At 49.4% G+C, this 19,020-nt stretch overlaps 1 protein-coding gene across 5 annotated transcripts in view; it reads left to right on the top strand.

The window, feature by feature from the left end:
- BORCS5 (BLOC-1 related complex subunit 5) overlaps positions 1 to 18,813 on the top strand; it is a 36,150-nt gene extending 17,337 nt beyond the window's left edge. For all 5 annotated transcript variants that reach the window (XM_078596916.1, XM_078596918.1, XM_078596917.1 and 2 more), the window contains exons 5-6: positions 14,198 to 14,281; positions 14,761 to 18,813. In XM_078596916.1, coding sequence (XP_078453042.1) covers positions 14,198 to 14,281; positions 14,761 to 14,940 — 264 coding nt within the window. In that variant the 3' untranslated portion in view covers positions 14,941 to 18,813. The remainder of the gene's footprint in view (positions 1 to 14,197; positions 14,282 to 14,760) is intronic.
- The last annotated feature ends 207 nt before the right edge of the window (positions 18,814 to 19,020 follow it).

Below are 19,020 nucleotides of genomic sequence, written 5' to 3'. Positions count from 1 at the left end.
CTTGTCAACATAAAGTTATTGAAGCGCAGCGGCTCAGTGTTACTTCGTTTTTTGGCTCAGCACAGAGTACATCTGTTTTGAGTGGCCAATAACCTTGGTTGTAACCTTGTTCATTAGTCCTTTCCTTCACACCGTACAAATACGTTTATTGACTAGATATACTTTGACCTGACCTCCCCACCCCCGTCTAAGATTACGTGATGCAAAAATGCACATGACCACCCAATGATGGTCCCTCCTTATGGACTGAAGTGGTAAGTGCGGCCACAACTTTAGTCAAGTCCACTACTGAATAGAGGCATCCCCACGTTGTGCGACATTTCCAGGTTGTTTGACGACACTTTACCCACGCTGGTCATGTGTGTGCTATGACGAAGGGCCATCGCCCCAACATGTGCGTGTTATATGTTTATTGAAGAATGTGCCGAGTTTATTGTTAATAGTGCTTTTGCACCACTCTCAACACAACGTCACCAGACGATTTCGTCAGTGTGGGTTGATGAAGGCAGGGGGCATAGACGTGGAAGTCGTGTAACAAAAATGATTTTGCTGCGCTGCCCTGTGCTCACACAAAGTTGTTGCTAAGCATGGTTTCCTGAAGTGTAAAGCTACAAGTGATGCCGTGCGATTTCTTATTGGCTGGGCTTGCTCGGAGGAGGAATTTTTTTCAAGATTGGAAACTTTCACAAGGTTCAAAGGGCAATGGTCAAGGCTGTACAATGCTCTCCAAGGTGTTGGACCTCGCCCAGAACATAGATCCTCACGCCCAGAATGAGAACACTGGCCTCCGTCACCATTCCTAATGCCTCTTATTGTGAATGCACTTCATCTGATCTCCTCTCGTATGGCATCTGAAAAGCAACTGAAAAACAGCGTCGCTGTAAGTTGATGAGTTAGGTGATCTATTCGATGGCACCAGGAGTTGCGTAACGCGTAGCGTTCAGACCCCCTATGTAACCGAATACTACAACAGATCACACTTCACCACTTTCACAACAGGGTGACTTTTTAATTCTTTGTGTATGCAGGAGATAGCCATGTCTGCTGTGCATTGTTCGAATGCGATTAAGTGCAGCCCAATGCCCTTTCATGGCAGCTGAAGGCAGCTCGTTCCGGCATCGAGTAGTCGATGGGTTGCTTGTTCGGTACCGCCGCAGGCCTTCCGGGTTTAGCGCCACCCATCAGAAGTGTCTCCGCGTTGATCCAGAGGAGGTTCGCGGGACTTGAGCTGGCTTGGCGGCGCATGTCAGACGTGCCGGTGCATTGGTAGTTGTGGTGTTGGCGAGGATCTCATGCGAGGATCTCATGCGAGGATCTCATTCGACTCTCGGAGTCCGGCGGCATTTCGCCAAATGTCTTTTGGAGAGGAATTTGTAGCCACGGCAGCGGTGTGAGTTTATGTGTGGCACTGATTTTATTGATTGCGGAATTGATTCGTTTGTGAACTACTTTTAGACGTGGACTCTTACACCAGACCAGTGAGGACCAGCGTTTGTGTCAATATTCGGAGTGTTCGATCGTCGCTTGCCCGTGATGTCCCGACTAGCTTCTGTACGATGCTTTTACCTGGGACTTCGCCTCATTGCTGGTGTTTTCAAGGTGTTGGTGATAACTTGGCGTCCGATTTGATGTGTCTAATAGGTACTTTGGTTTGAATTCGTGTTTGAGAGGGGCATGACAGAATATTAAATTGAGAGATTTAGTGGCCTTGGGATTGTTCAACGGTGGAATGTGGAGACCATGGTCTTGGCTGCATTTAGCTTCAAGCGCCTCATAAACATTTGTAAACTTATCAATGAAAGCAGAAATAGTATTAGCCCCATTGTAAACTTACAGTATCGACATGGGTTACCACTTCAATTTATTTTCGAATAAGTGCCGTTTATTCAAAGAGCAGTTGTTTGGAAAATCGATATGACGGATTTGAGTTAATAATTCCGTCCGTAAAAAAACGTAATGTACTCGCGGACAGGATAAGTTCCATTTATTTAGGTAAAAATTAGCTTGGAATATCAATAGCATGGATGGAAATATATACATCCAAAAAAGACTTTCTACTTGCAAACAGGATAAAAACTCGCACGACCTTTATACTGGTCAGATGAATGCATTTTGAAACCTTTGGATACAAAAAAAACGAGATACACAACAGATGATGTTTACTTTCATACAGGGCCAATGAGGACCAATCTAAAAAATAATGTGCGAATCACCTTCATACAGCGCTGGTGGTCGTTATTAAACACACAATTCCGCATTGGAACACGGTAAATAACTTAACGTACACATTGATTTGAATAAGCTCGGTTATTTACCATACTTGTGATTGGAAACCAAGTGACAGTGGAGAAAAGAACAATTGTGAGCACGAGTGTATTTGCACTCGCAGAGAACCCGTTACTGTGCCACGGAAAATAAGTCGGCTGTAATTTCCATAATCTTCTCAGAATCATAAACGTGGAGCACCGAAAGTAATCTGCTTTGCCACGTAATAAATGACAAGATAATACGTATTTTGAGTTTTTAGTTTTAATATTCTCTGATTTAAAGACTTAATATGAATAGGAGCACAAATTAAAAAAGTTAGAGCAATTTAAATTGAACCATGCCAGTTTTTTTGTATTACTTCCTACTCTTCAGTGTTGCTGTATATTATATGTTCTATTCAAAATTTATTTGTTGCACGGAAAATCCCATCTAGCCAGTTACCCGGCTGCTTTTGGTGTCAACGGCCCCACACCAGCCACTAACAACAGAGCTTTTGTTGGGGTGGAGAGGAACCCAGCCAGCAGCCAGCCAAGAAACACGAGCCATAGATTGCTTTTTAATTGTAGTCTCATGTTATTTAATTCGTTTCTTCAGTGCAATTGTTTCACCCATATGTATCACATGCTCTGCAGCAAGGACCCAATGTGGTAAGTTACTTATGTTTTTCCACCCCATGGCCTCGCATGTTCTTTATTAGCTTTACGTAAAGAATTGGCTCTTCTTTAACTAAAGCAAGCTTTGTAAAATTTCCGCATTTAATTGACCGAGGCCTTAACGGTGTTAAAACCCGAATAACGCTGAAAGCATCCAGACGGGGGTAATCTTTATTGCCGTTTGGTAGCAAATAGATCCCGACGCAGACTTTGAACTTGTGCAATTAAATATATAGCGGTTGCAACCCGTTAATCATTCGAGAACCGTTGGCAGCCGCGCCGGGTTAAATTGAAGCGAGGCTTTAACTCCGCGACGATCTTCTCCGCTCGTTTACGAGCCGCCTGACGTTTTGCGGCAATCGTAATCGGCTGAGCCGTGTCGAGAGGGGGGATGGGCAGCCGAGACCCACCGGCGTGGGTTTTTTTTCGGTACGGTCACCTTGGCAGAACGTGTATATAAGTGCGCTCCCCATGGCAACTGTGTCCGTAATTACAGCTTTGGAGGAAACGTGCGCAAGCAAAGGGAGAGACACTGGGGCTTGTTTTAAAGGCAGCTCCGGCCTGTACGTAGAAAAACGCTTGTGTTCGGCGAGCTGCATTGGTGCCGAACAAATACATTGTTATCAGGTCGCACCCATTACACGCAGAGTGCTTGCCACAAATGAACCACGATACTTTGCTGTTGCCGTCACGCGAACCCGGTCATCTTCGCAGCGGCTCTTGTCGAGCCATCGAGAGACGGTCGCCGCATCGAGCGCTTTCAGATGAGCTTCTGCGACCGTCTGGAACGTTCTTCCTTGCGATATTAGGAAGCCGCTGGAGCTACGCACTTTTAAATCTCGATTGAAAACGAATTGCTTTCGAACTGCTTTTTTCGTTTTTCGTTTGTTGTTCTTACCCCACACCTCTGATGAGCGCGGTTGGTTACGTACAGTGCGAAAGAAGTTCAGCATACATACATGTTGTGATTGCACCGTGGGCGAAGGTTCAGGTGATAGATTGCGACAACAAAACATGTTGTGTTGGGAGGTGTTGGCGTTTTTGACTTCCGATGCTCAACTTATTTTGCTTACGCTTTGTCCGCCATACAGTGGTAATAAACGGATTTAGGTGTTCTGTGTTAAACCTATTATAGAAGGGTGCATGGTATAAATGTGTGTTTCCATTGTCAGGTGTGTTTTTTTTACTGGTTTTGTGTATGAATATATGGATGTATGTACGACATGTATGGTGCGTGCATATTATGTATCTACGTGTGTTGGACTCAGTGGATGTGTGTTTAAATAAACTGGGGCCAGAAGCTGAAAGCTGCAATAAAATAGAACAATGGCATCTTGTACACTTAAAGCAAACGCCTGCTGGATGAGGGCCACACTCTGTAGGTCACGGGGTTTATTTGACCACACATCACCACGCTGGTCAGTATGGGTTGGTGAGGGTGTGGAACATGGACGTGGGACCATAGAAGTACAGCACAACAGTGGATTTGGCTGCACTGCCCTCTGCTGCCCACATTGTGGTACCTGGGTAAAGCGACTGAAAGCGTATGGGTCTGTCATTGCAGGGCAAAGCGTGCAGAAAAACACATTTTCCACTCACCTTGTTATTGTGTGAAACAACTGTCATGTTGACTGACGTTTAATGCTGAACCAGGCAATTTATTACAAGCTTTACATGTGTAGTGGTGATACGCGCTGGGTGTATATGTCGTGTGCCAGCGCGTATGTACGGGTGTGTGTGTGGTGACGCGCGCTGACGGGGAGGAGCAGGCGTCAGTGCGCGGGTGGGGGTAGTGCTGCTGATTGGCTGTGTGCCGGTGACGCGCCCAGAGGGAGTGATCGGGTAGCAGCGCGGTGTGATTGGTCGGGGAGTGGAAACACGCGCTGAGCGGAACCGGATCGTAGGGATAGCGCGTGGGGATTGGGTAACTGAGGAGCGGTGCCGACGTTGAGGTCCGCATCCGCTCCGTCTCCCGGGAAGAAGGGGTATATAAGGTGATGCACAGAGGAGCAGGGGCAGAAGTGGAACCATCTAAGAATGAAGACGAGGGTGCAGAGATAGAGCCCGGAGAGGAGAGTAATGGAGAGTAATGGAGAGTAATGGAGAGTAGAGGAGAGTAAGGTATAAGTGTGTAGCCAGCGAGAGAGAACGGTCTACACGAGCTGAGTAATGTATAGTGTGTAGCCAGCGAGAGAGAACGGTCTACACGAGCTGAGTAATGTATAGTGTGTAGCCAGCGAGAGAGAACGGTCTACACGAGCTGAGTGATGTATAGTGTGTAGCCAGCGAGAGAGAACGGTCTACACGAGCCGAGTATGCATACGGTGTAGCCAGCGAGAGAGGAAGGTCTACACGAGCCGAGTATGCATACGGTGTAGCCAGAGAGAGAGATGCAAAGTCTACACGAGGCGAGTGGAGAGTGTAGCAGAGGCGCAGAGTCTACACGAGGCGAGAGAGGAGTGTAGCCGAGGCGCGGAGTCTACACGAGGCACAGAGAGCCGGCAGCACAGAATCCAGAGTCAAGAGAAGCGCATTGTGAAGAAGAGAGGCCACGCGTTGTATTGTTACAAGTCAAGATTTAATAAAAGAAGTGTGTTCCCGTCAAGGAGTTTCCTGCCGTCATTTTCCAATACTTCATCTGGCGTCAGAAGTGAAACGGGCTTCCAAGTATGGAGACGAGGAAGACCCGTAGGACCCACGGGATTGACCGCGAGGAAGACCTGGACGACTCGGGGCCGCTGGTGGCGGGGGGTGAGGAAGAGGACTTGCCCACGCTGCAGGGTCCGTCGACGGCGCCGGCCGAGCGACCGGGGACAGACGCCGGGCTTCGTGAGGCGCACTCCCGACTGGCGGAGCTGCTGCTCGCCGCCGCGTCCATCTTGGCGGAGATCAGCTCGTCGGGAGGAGCGGGGACGGTGGGGGACATTTTACAAGGTCGCCCCGCAGATTCCCGCCAAAACGAATGGGGGATTCCCGCCATTGCGCCTGGGCCTACTTTTGGCGGGAACGGCGAGCGCCACGTGGTGGTGGGTTCCCAAGCGCGCGCATCGACGTCATCAGCGCGCGAGGGGGTCCGCCATCTTACGTCTGCTGCTGGAGCCGCCATCTTAGACACCGACGGACAGGCGGAGAGGAACCACGAGGCGGATGACTTCATTTTTCAGCAGCGCCTGCCCACGTTGTCAGCCTTCAAGGCGGAAGGCGGAGACTGGGGCCAATTTCAGCGAAGGTTTTTGGCGCATCAAGAGATGTCAGCGTGGTCCGATGCTACGGCGCTGCGGGCATTGCCCGCCATGCTGGACGACGATGCGCTCGCGGCCTTCAGGGCTGCACGGAAGTCGGACCGCTCCACGCTGAAGGATGCGCTGGGTTTGTTGGCCAGGGTCTACGGGCCTCCCTCTACATGCCGCCATCAGTTCTACGCAAGACGGAAAGCGGCCACGGAGACCGCGCTGGCCTATCGCACGGCGTTGCTGGCTCTTGCTGATGCTGCGTTCCCTCGGATGGACGAGGAGGGCCAAGACGCGATGGTTTTGGAGCAGCTGCTCAAGTTGGCGCAGGACCTGGGGGTCCCTATCAACACAGCTGACGAGATTGATATTTCTTCTTTGAGAGTCGCCACGAGTATTCAAGCGCACGAGGCCCTACAACGGAAGCAAGGCGTTGGTTGCAACGCTGCTGTCGTCGCAGCCCCGGGTTTGGTGGTCGCCGAACCCCAAGTCGTCAGCCCACGAGAGGAGGCGTTCGCCACGGGACGACCAGGGGACTGGAGGCCGGGGGCCCGGTCGCCTCTGCGATCGGGCCGAAAGTCGGAGCAACCAAGATCTACTCCGACCCTCGTCACGTGCTATAACTGCGGCCTCCGGGGCCACGTGGCGTCCGGGTGTCGCGCTCCGCGGCAGCGCGCCATGGGAGCTCGGCTGGACGACGACCGAGAGCCCAAGTCATCTCTACAATCCCCGGCAAGTCGCGGCACCTCACACGCTCGGCCTGTTTATTCGGCACATATGGGACGCCGCGTTGCGGCGGAGGAGGGCCGGTTAAGGTTCGGGGATTCGGTTCGGCGAGGGGGGTTCGGCCGGGACCAGGGAGACATTGAATGGGCGGAATTGGGGCATAGAATTGTGGCTGCTTCGGCGGGTTCGTCCGTTGTTACGGGATCTATTGATGGGGTTGAGATTAGGGTGTTAGTGGACACGGGGGCATCGGCAACTATTATATCGGACCTCATTTATAATATTCTTCCAGTCCAATGTCGTCCGCTGCTTCCAGTGGATGTGCCATTTTACGCCGCTAATGGGGGATCGTTGGGCATTATCGGTCAGGTTAGGGCGTCCATTTGCATTGGAGATATCAAATTGTCGGGGCCCGTTTTCGTTTCGTCTTCTTTGGCAGTTCCGTGTCTTTTGGGCACTGACTTTTTGGCTAAAATGCCCATTAAAATTCTTATCGATCAACGATGCATTGAACTGCCATCGGGTCGCCGGATTTCATTTTTGACGGGCCCTACTGACATTCGGACGGCGTGCGCTACGATACAAGCGGTGGCGACGCAGACAGTGCAAGTGCCCCCGGGTTCACAGATGTTGATTCCCCTCCGGTTGCGGAAACCATGGGTGAGGGAGGCTTCGGGACAGAGTATGCTTTTGGGTCCTTCTAACAAGGCTGTCGGGGGTCTTGATTTATCGGTGGCTCACACTTTGGTGCGGGCTGACAGGGATCCGTTTGTGATGGTTTTGAACGCGGGGTCGCGACCAGCTGTCATTCCGCAGGGCACCGTGCTGGCTCACGCGGCGCAGGTCCCTGGGGATGATGGGTTGGTTGCGCAGGTGGGCTCGAGCCCCGCGCGGAACGTTGAGCCAAGGGAAGACCTTGAGTGGGTCCATTCGTTATGTGCCGCCTCGGACGATTTGTCGGCGGCGCAGTTGGGTGCGCTGCGCGAGTTGCTCATTGAATTCTCTGATGTATTCAGTAAACATAAGTATGACATTGGGTGCACGGATTTGTTGCACCATCACATTGAAACGGGCGATGCGGCGCCGGTCAGGCTAAATCCCTTCCGACTGAGTCCCGTGGAGAAGGAACATGTTCAGTCGGCTGTTAACGATATGCTAGAAGCCGATATTATTTCGCCCTCCTCTAGCCCGTGGGGAGCGCCTATTGTGCTGGTTAAGAAGCAGGACGGGTCCCTGCGATTCTGCGTTGATTTCCGTCGCCTGAATAAGATCTCTGTGGCTGACGCGTATCCGCTCCCCAGGATGGATGAGTCCCTCGATGCATTGTCTGGTGCGCGATATTTTTCGACTCTTGATTTGTTATCGGGGTTTTGGCAGTTGCCGCTCGACGAAGAGTCGAAACCTAAGACAGCATTTCGGACTCCAGGGGGGCTGTTCCAGTTTAACCGGTTACCCATGGGACTTCACTCCTCTCCAGTGACGTTTCAGCGACTTATGGAGCTGGTTTTGTCGGGCTTGCAGTGGGATACATGCTTGATTTATATGGACGATGTCATTGTTTTCAGTAAAACGTTTGAGGAACACCTCCGGCGATTGAGAGGGGTGTTCTTGCGAATGCGATCGGCTAAGTTGAAATTTAAACCGGCCAAATGTCACCTCCTTCGTAGGTCCGTTAGATACTTGGGTCACATTGTCGATTCTTCGGGGATCTCCACCGATCCCGCGAAGACGGATTGTGTCGGTTCGTGGCCGACACCTACGTCCGTTTCCGACGTGCGTAGTTTCATCGGGTTTGCTTCTTATTATCGGCGGTTCGTTGAGCACTTCGCCACTATTGCAAAACCCTTGCACGCTCTAACGGCGAAGGGAGTGAAGTTCAAATGGGGACCGGAGGAGGAGGCCGCGTTTCGCTCCCTCCGGGACGCCTTGGTGGGTGCCCCACCCTTGTGTTATCCCGATTTTGCCAGTCCCTTTTTGCTGGACACGGATGCTAGCAACACGGGCATTGGGGGGGTGCTATCCCAAGTCGTTGGGGGTGTCGAAAGAGTTGTCGCCTACGGTAGTAGGGTGTTGTCTCCGGCGGAGCAGCGCTACTGTGTCACCCGTCGCGAGCTGCTTGCCATTGTTTTTTTTGTGCAGCAGTTTAGGCCATATCTTTATGGTCGTCACTTTACAGTCCGAACGGACCACGCGGCGCTACAGTATTCATTGAGGGTCGCCCAGCCCTCGGGCCAGTTGTCGCGTTGGTTGGAAGTCCTCCAGGACTATCAGTTTACGACTACGTACCGTAAGGGGTTGCGACACACGAATGCCGATTGCTTGTCGCGGTTGTTGCCTTGTGATGAATGCGCGTGTTTGTCGGGATCGGCGCGCTGTAAACCGACGCTTGCGGGGGAGATGGGGGCACTGGCTGCGACAGCGGGCGCACCGATCGGGGATGATTCCACTGCCTCTCAGGGTCGGGACTCGCTGCTCTCGCTGTCGCTCAGCGAATGGGGCCGCCTCCAGATGGCGGACAGCTCGCTGCTAGCATTGCGCCGCAAGGTTGGGGGTCCCGAGGGGGACCAGGAGCGTACCGGCTCCTATGTACTTGAGCGGGGCGTGTTATTGAAATGGGACAGTTTGTCCCGGCGGAACGCACTCGTGGTGCCTTCCGCTGTGAGGGGGAGGGTTGTCTTGGCGGCACACGAACGCCTCTTGCACTTGGGAGTTAACAAGACGCTTGCCCTGCTTCAGCGTGACTATTACTGGCCGGGAATGGGAAGTGATGTGGTGCATATTCTGAAGGGGTGCGTTGAGTGCGCCAGGCGTAAACCACCGGCCGTGGCAGCTAATCCACCGCTGCAATCTATTCAGGTCTCGCGTACCAACGAGCTCGTTGCACTCGATATTTTGGGGCCCTTCCCAGTCACGCCGAGAGGGAATAAATATTTGTTAGTGGGGGTCGAATACTTTACCCGATGGCCTATGGCGTGGCCTCTCGCTAACCAGTCGGCAGCGGCTGTGACGGATGCCTTCGTCCAGGGCTATGTCCTGGACAAGGGGGCTCCCGAACGCCTGCTGACCGACCAAGGTAAAAATTTTTCGAGTAAATTGTTGCAAGAGGTGTGCGATCTGTTGGGTACCAAGAAGGTGCGTACCTCCCCGTACCACCCGCAGACTGACGGGATGGTGGAGAGACTCCACAAAACCTTGACTTCCATGCTGTGCCAGCAGGTGTGCGAGGCACATGTAGATTGGGACCTGCAGGTCCCGGGAGTCCTTGCTGCGTATAGAATGGCCCCCCATGCAGCTACGGGGTTTTCCCCATTCTATTTGATGTACGGTCGGGAAGCTGACCCGCCAATAGAAACGCAACTTGGCCTGTCCGCTCCACGAACTAATTCTAATTTGGCAGAACATATTAAGTTTAATATTCACAAGCTGACAGAGGCGAGGGAGGCCGCGCGGCTTAATTCGCGGGCTCGCCAAATTGCTAATGAACGGTTGCGGGCACGGAAGGTGTCCATGCACGAATGGAAACCAGGTGACAGGGCCTGGCTGCATTGCCCTCAGGCACCCTTGGCTACGTCGCCTAAATTGTTGAGACCGTGGAGGGGACCCGTGGAGGTCGTGCGCGTTGCACGGCCCCAGTGCGTTCAGATAAAGTGGGGAAAGCGCCGGTGGTACGTTCACCCCTCCCGACTGAAACCGTTCTCGCCTCCATATGGCCTCCCCTTGTGTCGTGATGGCCGGGCGTGTGACGTGACCGGCGACCCAGAGGGGGAAATGTCTCTGCCTGATCCACACGTATTTTCGCCTGATCTGCTCCCAGGTGTCTCGGAACTGACAGCTGCCGATCACCGGCGGCCGGATCCCCGCGGCGGGGCCGGCCCTTTCAGGCCCGTTCCGCGCCGTCTGGAGCAGCCGGAACCGCCGGACGGTCGTCAGTGTCCCGCCCCATACGATGGACCAGCCAGACGGACTCGCGCCAGGTCGTGCTACTTTGCATGACCTGCCTCGTGAGGAGTCGGGGCAGTTGGAGCGCCTCGTCACTGCGTGTAGTCGCAGGGACGTGGGGCGCGTTCGTTTCGAATTTGCTCGTATCGTGTTATTGTTGACTTTTCGGGTTCATTGTCAATCTGTACATAGTTATTCTTGTTGTTGTTGTTGTTGTGTTATGTTACGGGGCACACTCGGGGGGTTACGGGGTTTTTTTTGTTGGTTGTTGTTAGCAGCCGGGCCGGCTGCGAGCTATGTGGGAGGGGGTGATGTAGTGGTGATACGCGCTGGGTGTATATGTCGTGTGCCAGCGCGTATGTACGGGTGTGTGTGTGGTGACGCGCGCTGACGGGGAGGAGCAGGCGTCAGTGCGCGGGTGGGGGTAGTGCTGCTGATTGGCTGTGTGCCGGTGACGCGCCCAGAGGGAGTGATCGGGTAGCAGCGCGGTGTGATTGGTCGGGGAGTGGAAACACGCGCTGAGCGGAACCGGATCGTAGGGATAGCGCGTGGGGATTGGGTAACTGAGGAGCGGTGCCGACGTTGAGGTCCGCATCCGCTCCGTCTCCCGGGAAGAAGGGGTATATAAGGTGATGCACAGAGGAGCAGGGGCAGAAGTGGAACCATCTAAGAATGAAGACGAGGGTGCAGAGATAGAGCCCGGAGAGGAGAGTAATGGAGAGTAATGGAGAGTAATGGAGAGTAGAGGAGAGTAAGGTATAAGTGTGTAGCCAGCGAGAGAGAACGGTCTACACGAGCTGAGTAATGTATAGTGTGTAGCCAGCGAGAGAGAACGGTCTACACGAGCTGAGTAATGTATAGTGTGTAGCCAGCGAGAGAGAACGGTCTACACGAGCTGAGTGATGTATAGTGTGTAGCCAGCGAGAGAGAACGGTCTACACGAGCCGAGTATGCATACGGTGTAGCCAGCGAGAGAGGAAGGTCTACACGAGCCGAGTATGCATACGGTGTAGCCAGAGAGAGAGATGCAAAGTCTACACGAGGCGAGTGGAGAGTGTAGCAGAGGCGCAGAGTCTACACGAGGCGAGAGAGGAGTGTAGCCGAGGCGCGGAGTCTACACGAGGCACAGAGAGCCGGCAGCACAGAATCCAGAGTCAAGAGAAGCGCATTGTGAAGAAGAGAGGCCACGCGTTGTATTGTTACAAGTCAAGATTTAATAAAAGAAGTGTGTTCCCGTCAAGGAGTTTCCTGCCGTCATTTTCCAATACTTCACATGTATAAGCATGCACAGAACATACCTTTATTTGGACAGTTATCAAAAGAAAAGGTTTGCTTCATAGCCTATGAGAATGTTTGCCTGTAGCTTGTCTCTCCGTACCTACCAATCGATGTGCGTTCGTTTGGAGCAAACGTCACTGTTGAAACGTATCCAACTAACATCAGTGTGTATGTGTCATGTTTTTTTACGGGGGGGGGGCCTAACGTTCGTAGTCTGGCGATGGGTTGAAAGGGGATGGGGGGTGGTGGTGGGAGTTGCAAATGTTTTCCATAACCCCTGGACGGTGGCGAGATGTTAACTCCCTCGCCTGGTATGCAGGAGGTCAGGGGTTTGATCCCGACCCTGATGCCTGTATATTTGGAGTTTGCGTGTCTCTCTCCACGTCGTCGCGTGGATTTTTTTCTCCGAGTCCTCCGGTTTTTCCCTCCACATTTAGAAACGTGCGTTTAAGACTATTTGCTGCCATAAATGTCCACGTGATAAGCCACTTTGTTGAGCTATCATTTGTGGCCAGGTCACTTTTGAAAAACAACTGAAAGCCTCAATGGGCTTTGTCTGGTAGGATGAGGATGGCTTAGTGTTTTATTTGTATGTGTTTGGGTGATTTGTGTACCTTTCTTGTACTTTACACTCCTATCGTCTTTTTGCGTGAAAAAGAGCTTTATAGCTTAAATTTCGATTTAAAGCTTTCGTGACTGCAGGGATTCATCTTCTTGGTTCTTTCGGTAAAGTCACGTAGAATGTAAATAATAAAATAATAAGAAAGACAGCGTCTGACAGACCTGTTCTTCACCTGAGGACGGCTGCTTGTGTTGTGGCCGAAACGTGAGAATAATGTTATTGTTTTATTTTTATTATTTTATTATTTCCATTCTACGTGACTTTACCGAAAGAACAAAGAAGCTTTATAGCTCATCGGATTCCTCCGGTATGAATAAATATTCTGATTTTGACGTGTCAGGGGGGTACCTGAGACAACTGTTAGACGCAGAGGTAGTGTTTGTGTGGCAGCACAGGTGAGGAGGCGGGGTGTGCCGTCGAACACACGACAGTTGCTCCTCTTTCTCCGAGTGCTGTGTTGGGTGCCCGCTTCCGAAAGCCAATCCTGACATTAGCCCCTACTTTGTTGTAGCTGCAGGGGTTGTGTTGGCGGTTGTGAACAAAAAAAAACTAAACAAAACACACATGGAAAAAGAATAAAACAGTAAAGCAGGCTCAACGCCACCCTATTATGTTCAATCGCAGTGTTCAGGGAATTGTGTGTAAGCCAGTTAAGGGCAGCCTTGGGGTTGCTAAGGACAATTGGGCTGACATCCTGCTCGTAGCTTTTACCACGTTTTGTTCTCTCTCTGATCCCCCGGAGTGAATTTAAATGAACGCACGCCGCCACAGATAAAGGCGGAGGTGTAAATGGCACGATGAGTCTTGGATGAAGGGGGATTGTGTTCCGCGCGTATGAATCGTTTAAGCCGGCAGTTCACAAATCCTTGGCCGTACCAAGGTCCAAGTTTTATCTCATTGACCGGTCGTCTTCATTCACATGCAAATTACACGATGCACATTTCAAGAATATGGTCATTGATAAACATGAGATCCCAGAGGTGGTGTGCGAGGTCGACCACGCGACGTGCATGCTACGTATCCTCACTAACATTTAAACGAGCTCAATGGTTGTTGGCTGCTTTCGATTTAAAGCTTTCGTGACTGCAGGGATTCATCTTCTTGGTTCTTTCGGTAAAGTCACGTAGAATGGAAATAATAAAATAAAAAAAATAAAACATAATAAAATAATTCTCACGACGTTTCGGCCACAACGCAAGCAGCCGTCCTCAGGTGTCTACTCGACATACCTGCTCTCCACCTGATGACGGCTGCTTGCGTTGTGGCCGAAACGTCGTGAGAATTATTTTATTATGTTTTATTTTTATTATTTTATTATTTCCATTCTACGTGACTTTACCGAAAGAACCAAGAAGATGTTGGCTGCTTGTTTGTGATTTAACCATTGGCGTGCATCGATGAATCGGTTTTCATTGGAAAAGTTTTTTTCTTTAATCCAGGTATTATCTAACAGTTGCTCGCTGTGCTATCCTCTCTGCCAGGTGGAAGGGGAGGTCAGCACTCTCTACGCCTCCATGCAGGAGAGACAGAAGCGCTTTGCACGTTACGCCGAGCAGGTTAAAAAAGTGAGAGCCCATTTATGCACTCGCTCACATTCATTGACAAGTGCCGGGTGTATATCCTGGCCATTACCTGCCTGCCTTTGCAGTGTGTAGGTCATATGAAGAGGGTGATATTATTGAATGGTAATGCAAATACATTTGTTGAAACGTTAATTTCCTTCCGTTTATGTAGTTTTCCTTGTTAAACTCACCTCATGTTGGTTGTGAATTTCAGTGATGGGATATGTTTTCATCGCTCACATAAATGGTCATAAACAAAGTAGTGATATGGCGATATTTAATTTAGTTTATTCCATTATTGTTCTCGCTATGCGTGTGTGGGCCCTGCCTTGACCTATCATTGCCCCGAGCTATCAAGCTTGACGCTGGGTCCTTGAGCCACACAGCGCATTCCACCAGACATGCACTACATTCGTGTTCTGTATTGTTGCCGTTATGGTTATCACAGTGCCGCTGTCACCAATGCCCTCTTGTTGCGAAAGGTGGGAGAGATCTCTGCGCTCCTGCGGAAGATCCAGATGGGCGTGGACCAGACGCTGCCACTGATGGAGCGGCTCAACGCGCTGCTTCCCGAGTCCGAGCGCTTGGAGCCCTTCTCTTTGCAGCCCACACCCCCCAGGGCCACACCTCCCCCTGATGTTGCCAGCAGCACATTAAACTAGGCCCGCTTCCACCCACCACCCCCCTCCGTCACAGTATCTCGCTTGTTTTATAAGTGCGCAGTACGCATGCCCACCTGGCCGTCTCACCACGCTCTGGCTTGTCCGCTCAGCCGATCCCCAACAGGTCTGTGTCTCCTGCTGTCGCGTGTCTACGAAACGTGCATTTGGAGTGTTTGGCTGCTGTAAATGTACACGTGATGATAAGCCACTTTGTTGAGCTATCATTTGTGGCCAGGTCGCTTCAGAAAAATATCTATATGGCTCAGTGGGCCTTACCTGGTAACATAAAAATAGTTTGTAAAAAATAGTTTAGTTTTACCGTCATGTGCCAAACATCTAACTTTTCTGGCATGTCTTTGCACCTCGGCACATTCATTTAGTGTGCCGGTGTCTTGCGTCCCTCAGATCCGTACTTTGACACCTCTTCACATAGTCACACTTCACTGAAGGGGGGAGGGGGGGGGAATGGGCGTTCAGAATAGTAATTTATTGGTCATTTGTGTGTACTTAATGGACGTCATTTGGATGTCCGTGGCTGGCACCTGCAGGTGCTTGCGACTTTGACAGCGAAGCTCCCAAGCTGCTTCAGTGTTCTTGGTTCTTTCGGTAAAGTCACGTAGAAGGGAAGTAATCAAATAATAAAAATAAAACATAATAAAATACAATTCAGAGGACGGCTGCTTGCGTTGTGGCCGAAACGTCGTGAGAATTATTTTATTATGTTGTATTTTTAATATTTAATTATTTCCCTTCTACGTGACTTTACCGAAAGAACCAAGAAGATGAATCCTTGCAGTCACGAAAGCTTTAAATCGAAATCTGCGTCAGTGTGTTTTTGAATGGCGGCTGGGGAGGTCTGGGCTCGACGACTTTTTGAGTCCAAGGGTTGCGTTGTGCATCGCGGACCCCGCTGATAATGAACCGCCCGGCTGCTTTATCAGCGGCCCGTGCGTGCCGCCTGCTTTGCTTGCAGACGCCGGAGATCTTCTTACTCCGAAACAGTGGGGCCTTTGTGGTGTGATCACGTATATGGTCCAGATGATCTAAATACGTAATTCAATCAGCCCTCCATACTGTACGTATATGCGTTGGGGTTTGTTGCTGAGCTGCACTGCTGATTATTCACGTGCAGCATTGCAATTGACGTGAAACGTTAACTTAGACCTTTCAGAATTGGTTTACGAGTAGAAATCGTATTGAAGGAGCCAATGGTTTTATACAATTACTTTAAACAAAAATCTAGCACGCACTGTTCATCCAGAACATTATAAATGAATAATGTTTAAAAAAAACATCAGGTCGCTTTGTCCAGCGTCTTTAGAAATGTATTTTAGATGCTGTATAAATTCAAATGATCATTTGCAGGCAATCAAAACGTAAAGCAGAAACCAGTAACTCGCTCTGATTCCTAATGATTGCAGGAAAATCTCACTCCAGTCTTTGTGAGCTCACTTTGTTACTTTTGATGCAATTGAAAACCACTCCTCTCCGTGTTTGCTGACATTTAGGATTGTTCTGTGGAATGCGCGGGCATGAGAATACTGAAAGTAAAGACGCACTTGCCCTGGTGGATTGAGAGAATAGTGTAAAGTAGAGATTAATGATTGGGCAATTACACAGTGGCCTACAAGATAGCATCTCTTGCTTGGCTAAGTAGGCAGGACAACCAGAGCGTTTAATGACTGGAGCCCCTTGTTTTTCTCCACAAAGGGCTGGCATTGGTCGTACTTTGCATGCTTGACGAGCCTTTGACGTTTACTTGGTAAACACGTGGAATTAGCCCGATGGTTCATTGATGTTGGCCCTTATGATGGCCGGTTGATATCTTCGTTCACGTTGCTGATCGTATCGGGTTTATTGACGAGTTGATCCGGTAGCTTTTTTTGACGACATCCCGTTGCGTTCACGAATTATGCGCACGAAGAACAGTGAGCACGAGTCTTTGCCTCCCAGCCCTCTGCCTTATGTTACCAAAGGTGGTGTGAATCTCTTGGGATGATCAGCTGGAAAATAACATGTTTCCATGTGGGCTTTTTCACTGCCAGTGTTTGCAGTGAGCCGAGTGAGACCACACAGTTCAGCCTGTCTGCAGTGGAGCAGGTGCGGGGTCTTGAAATGTCACATTTGTAAAAAGAAAGGCTGGTTTCTCTCTCTATGAGCTGAGATTCACAGTCCTGTTGAAGACACACTGGACCAGTCCTACATCAGCGAACTGTGTCATTCTATTCCCTGCAGTTACTTTAGCCGTGTTTTGTTAAGTTTCTTCTTTAAAGCTGAAGTCGGCTATACAGAGGACACTTGAATAAGAAAAGTGGAAAAGTGTGTGCTTGCAGAATTGTACAATGTTTTCAACGGAGTAGGAAGCACAGGCTGTGTCTGTAAATGGTAGATTGTTGTGTATGTGCGATCTAATAATGTAAAACTTTGAAATAAAATGAGATTCCATTCGATGGAGTTTTGCACAGACAAGCCTGTCCACATGTGAAAAGCTGATTTCCACCTTGTTTTTTTTTAACGCTTTGTGACGACTAAATAAATGCCGTCTGATTTATAGGCTCTTATTAAATCACAAAATAGTCAAATGTTACCTTTATAATAGTTGCTGGGAGCCACGTGGTTCATTGTGTTTTTTTGTGTGCAGCAGTAATCGAGAGGGAGGCGTTGCCTGTGGCCAGTCCAAGGGCTGGGTCGTTTCTTTGTTGAGCAAGTAACTCGGCGATTTCAATGGCTGGAAGTGCCTGTGCGTAAGTCCCCCAGCTTCGTGGCTGCAAACATAACTCGAGGGCTTTCACATTGCCCCCCCTCCATCGGCTGCACCTGGCTCATGCCGTTTGTTTCAGTTCACTTGTTCTACCACATTTTACAATCGAGGTCTTGGCTTGAAGCAATCGCATCAACATCCTTTTCGTTATCAGTTCCTGAAAAAAAAGGCGAGCTTACGCAATTTTTGGTTGTCGTTTTTGAGGGGGGAGATAGTTTAGCGGTAACGTTATCAGAGCATTCCTCTGTGGATTGGCTGTACCCTTATCTCTGGACTGACTTTTGTAAACAAAGCCCTTCCCTGCTGGAAGTTGCTTGCCAACACCACCTGGACAACAGGTAACAACACGCACAATATAAAAGCCACTGTTGGTCAGCTTCTTGTAGGGGTTGATCTATTTAAAATGTTAGGGTGCATTAGTTTATGGAGGTAACGTTTGTAGCAGGTGCTACGTACCTGGCGATCTGAAAAATTGTCACGATTTGTGGTAGCAATTCCTTTTTAAAAAATCTATTATTTTTTGTCTTGTTTTTGTTATATTTCCATTTTTTTCTCATTTGGAAAATCTGCTTTACTCCATTAGCCTAAATGTATTTTAAGAGTATAAATTTCACATGATTTGCGTGAATAGTACATTCACACACATGATTCGATGCATGTACAGTACTGTAAGCATAAGAGTTGACTTTAGTGGATTAAATCATTGTTGCACAAGCACAAACATTATCTGCAAATAAGGGCCATCATCTGTAACGTAACCTATTATATAAATGTTTACTTAGGGCAGTTGTTTTGACAAATGTGTTGAGTTTTTTTTGTTGAAAATATAAATTCAATAGATCGTTACACATTCCTACTGCCCACTCAGCAGGCACGATTGTCTGAAGTCGAAGAACAGGTGAGCTCATTGAATACGTGGCTTACGGTCATCTCGGGCAAAACAGTTATCAATTGTGATAATTTGACGCGTCTTTTTCCTACAAGGGGAACAACATGGAGGCAACTGACATGCAGCCCTTGACGAGGTCATTCTGAAAGTCCAACGGACACTGATTCTATTCAAATATTAAATAAGTGATCGTCTTGGAAATAAATAAAAAATAATGTTACAATTTGCAGTGAGTGTGCCATTTTGTGTATGTGTGTGGGATTGCAAACATTGTGCTAAGCTTTGTCTAATTGGTAATTTTATTTTAAAATATGTATTTTGCAGGTCGTGGTTGAACCTTAATTTCACTGTGTTCATGTTGGTGTAATGTTTACTGATATGTATACGTAATTGATTTTATACATATCTGCATCAAGTATGTATAACAATA

Source organism: Lampetra planeri, chromosome 8 (genome assembly GCF_965212315.1).
Source record: "Lampetra planeri chromosome 8, kcLamPlan1.2.h2, whole genome shotgun sequence".
Classification (NCBI taxonomy): domain Eukaryota; kingdom Metazoa; phylum Chordata; class Hyperoartia; order Petromyzontiformes; family Petromyzontidae; genus Lampetra; species Lampetra planeri.
Note: the sequence above shows the minus strand (reverse complement) of the source record. Positions and strands in the feature narration are given on the sequence as shown.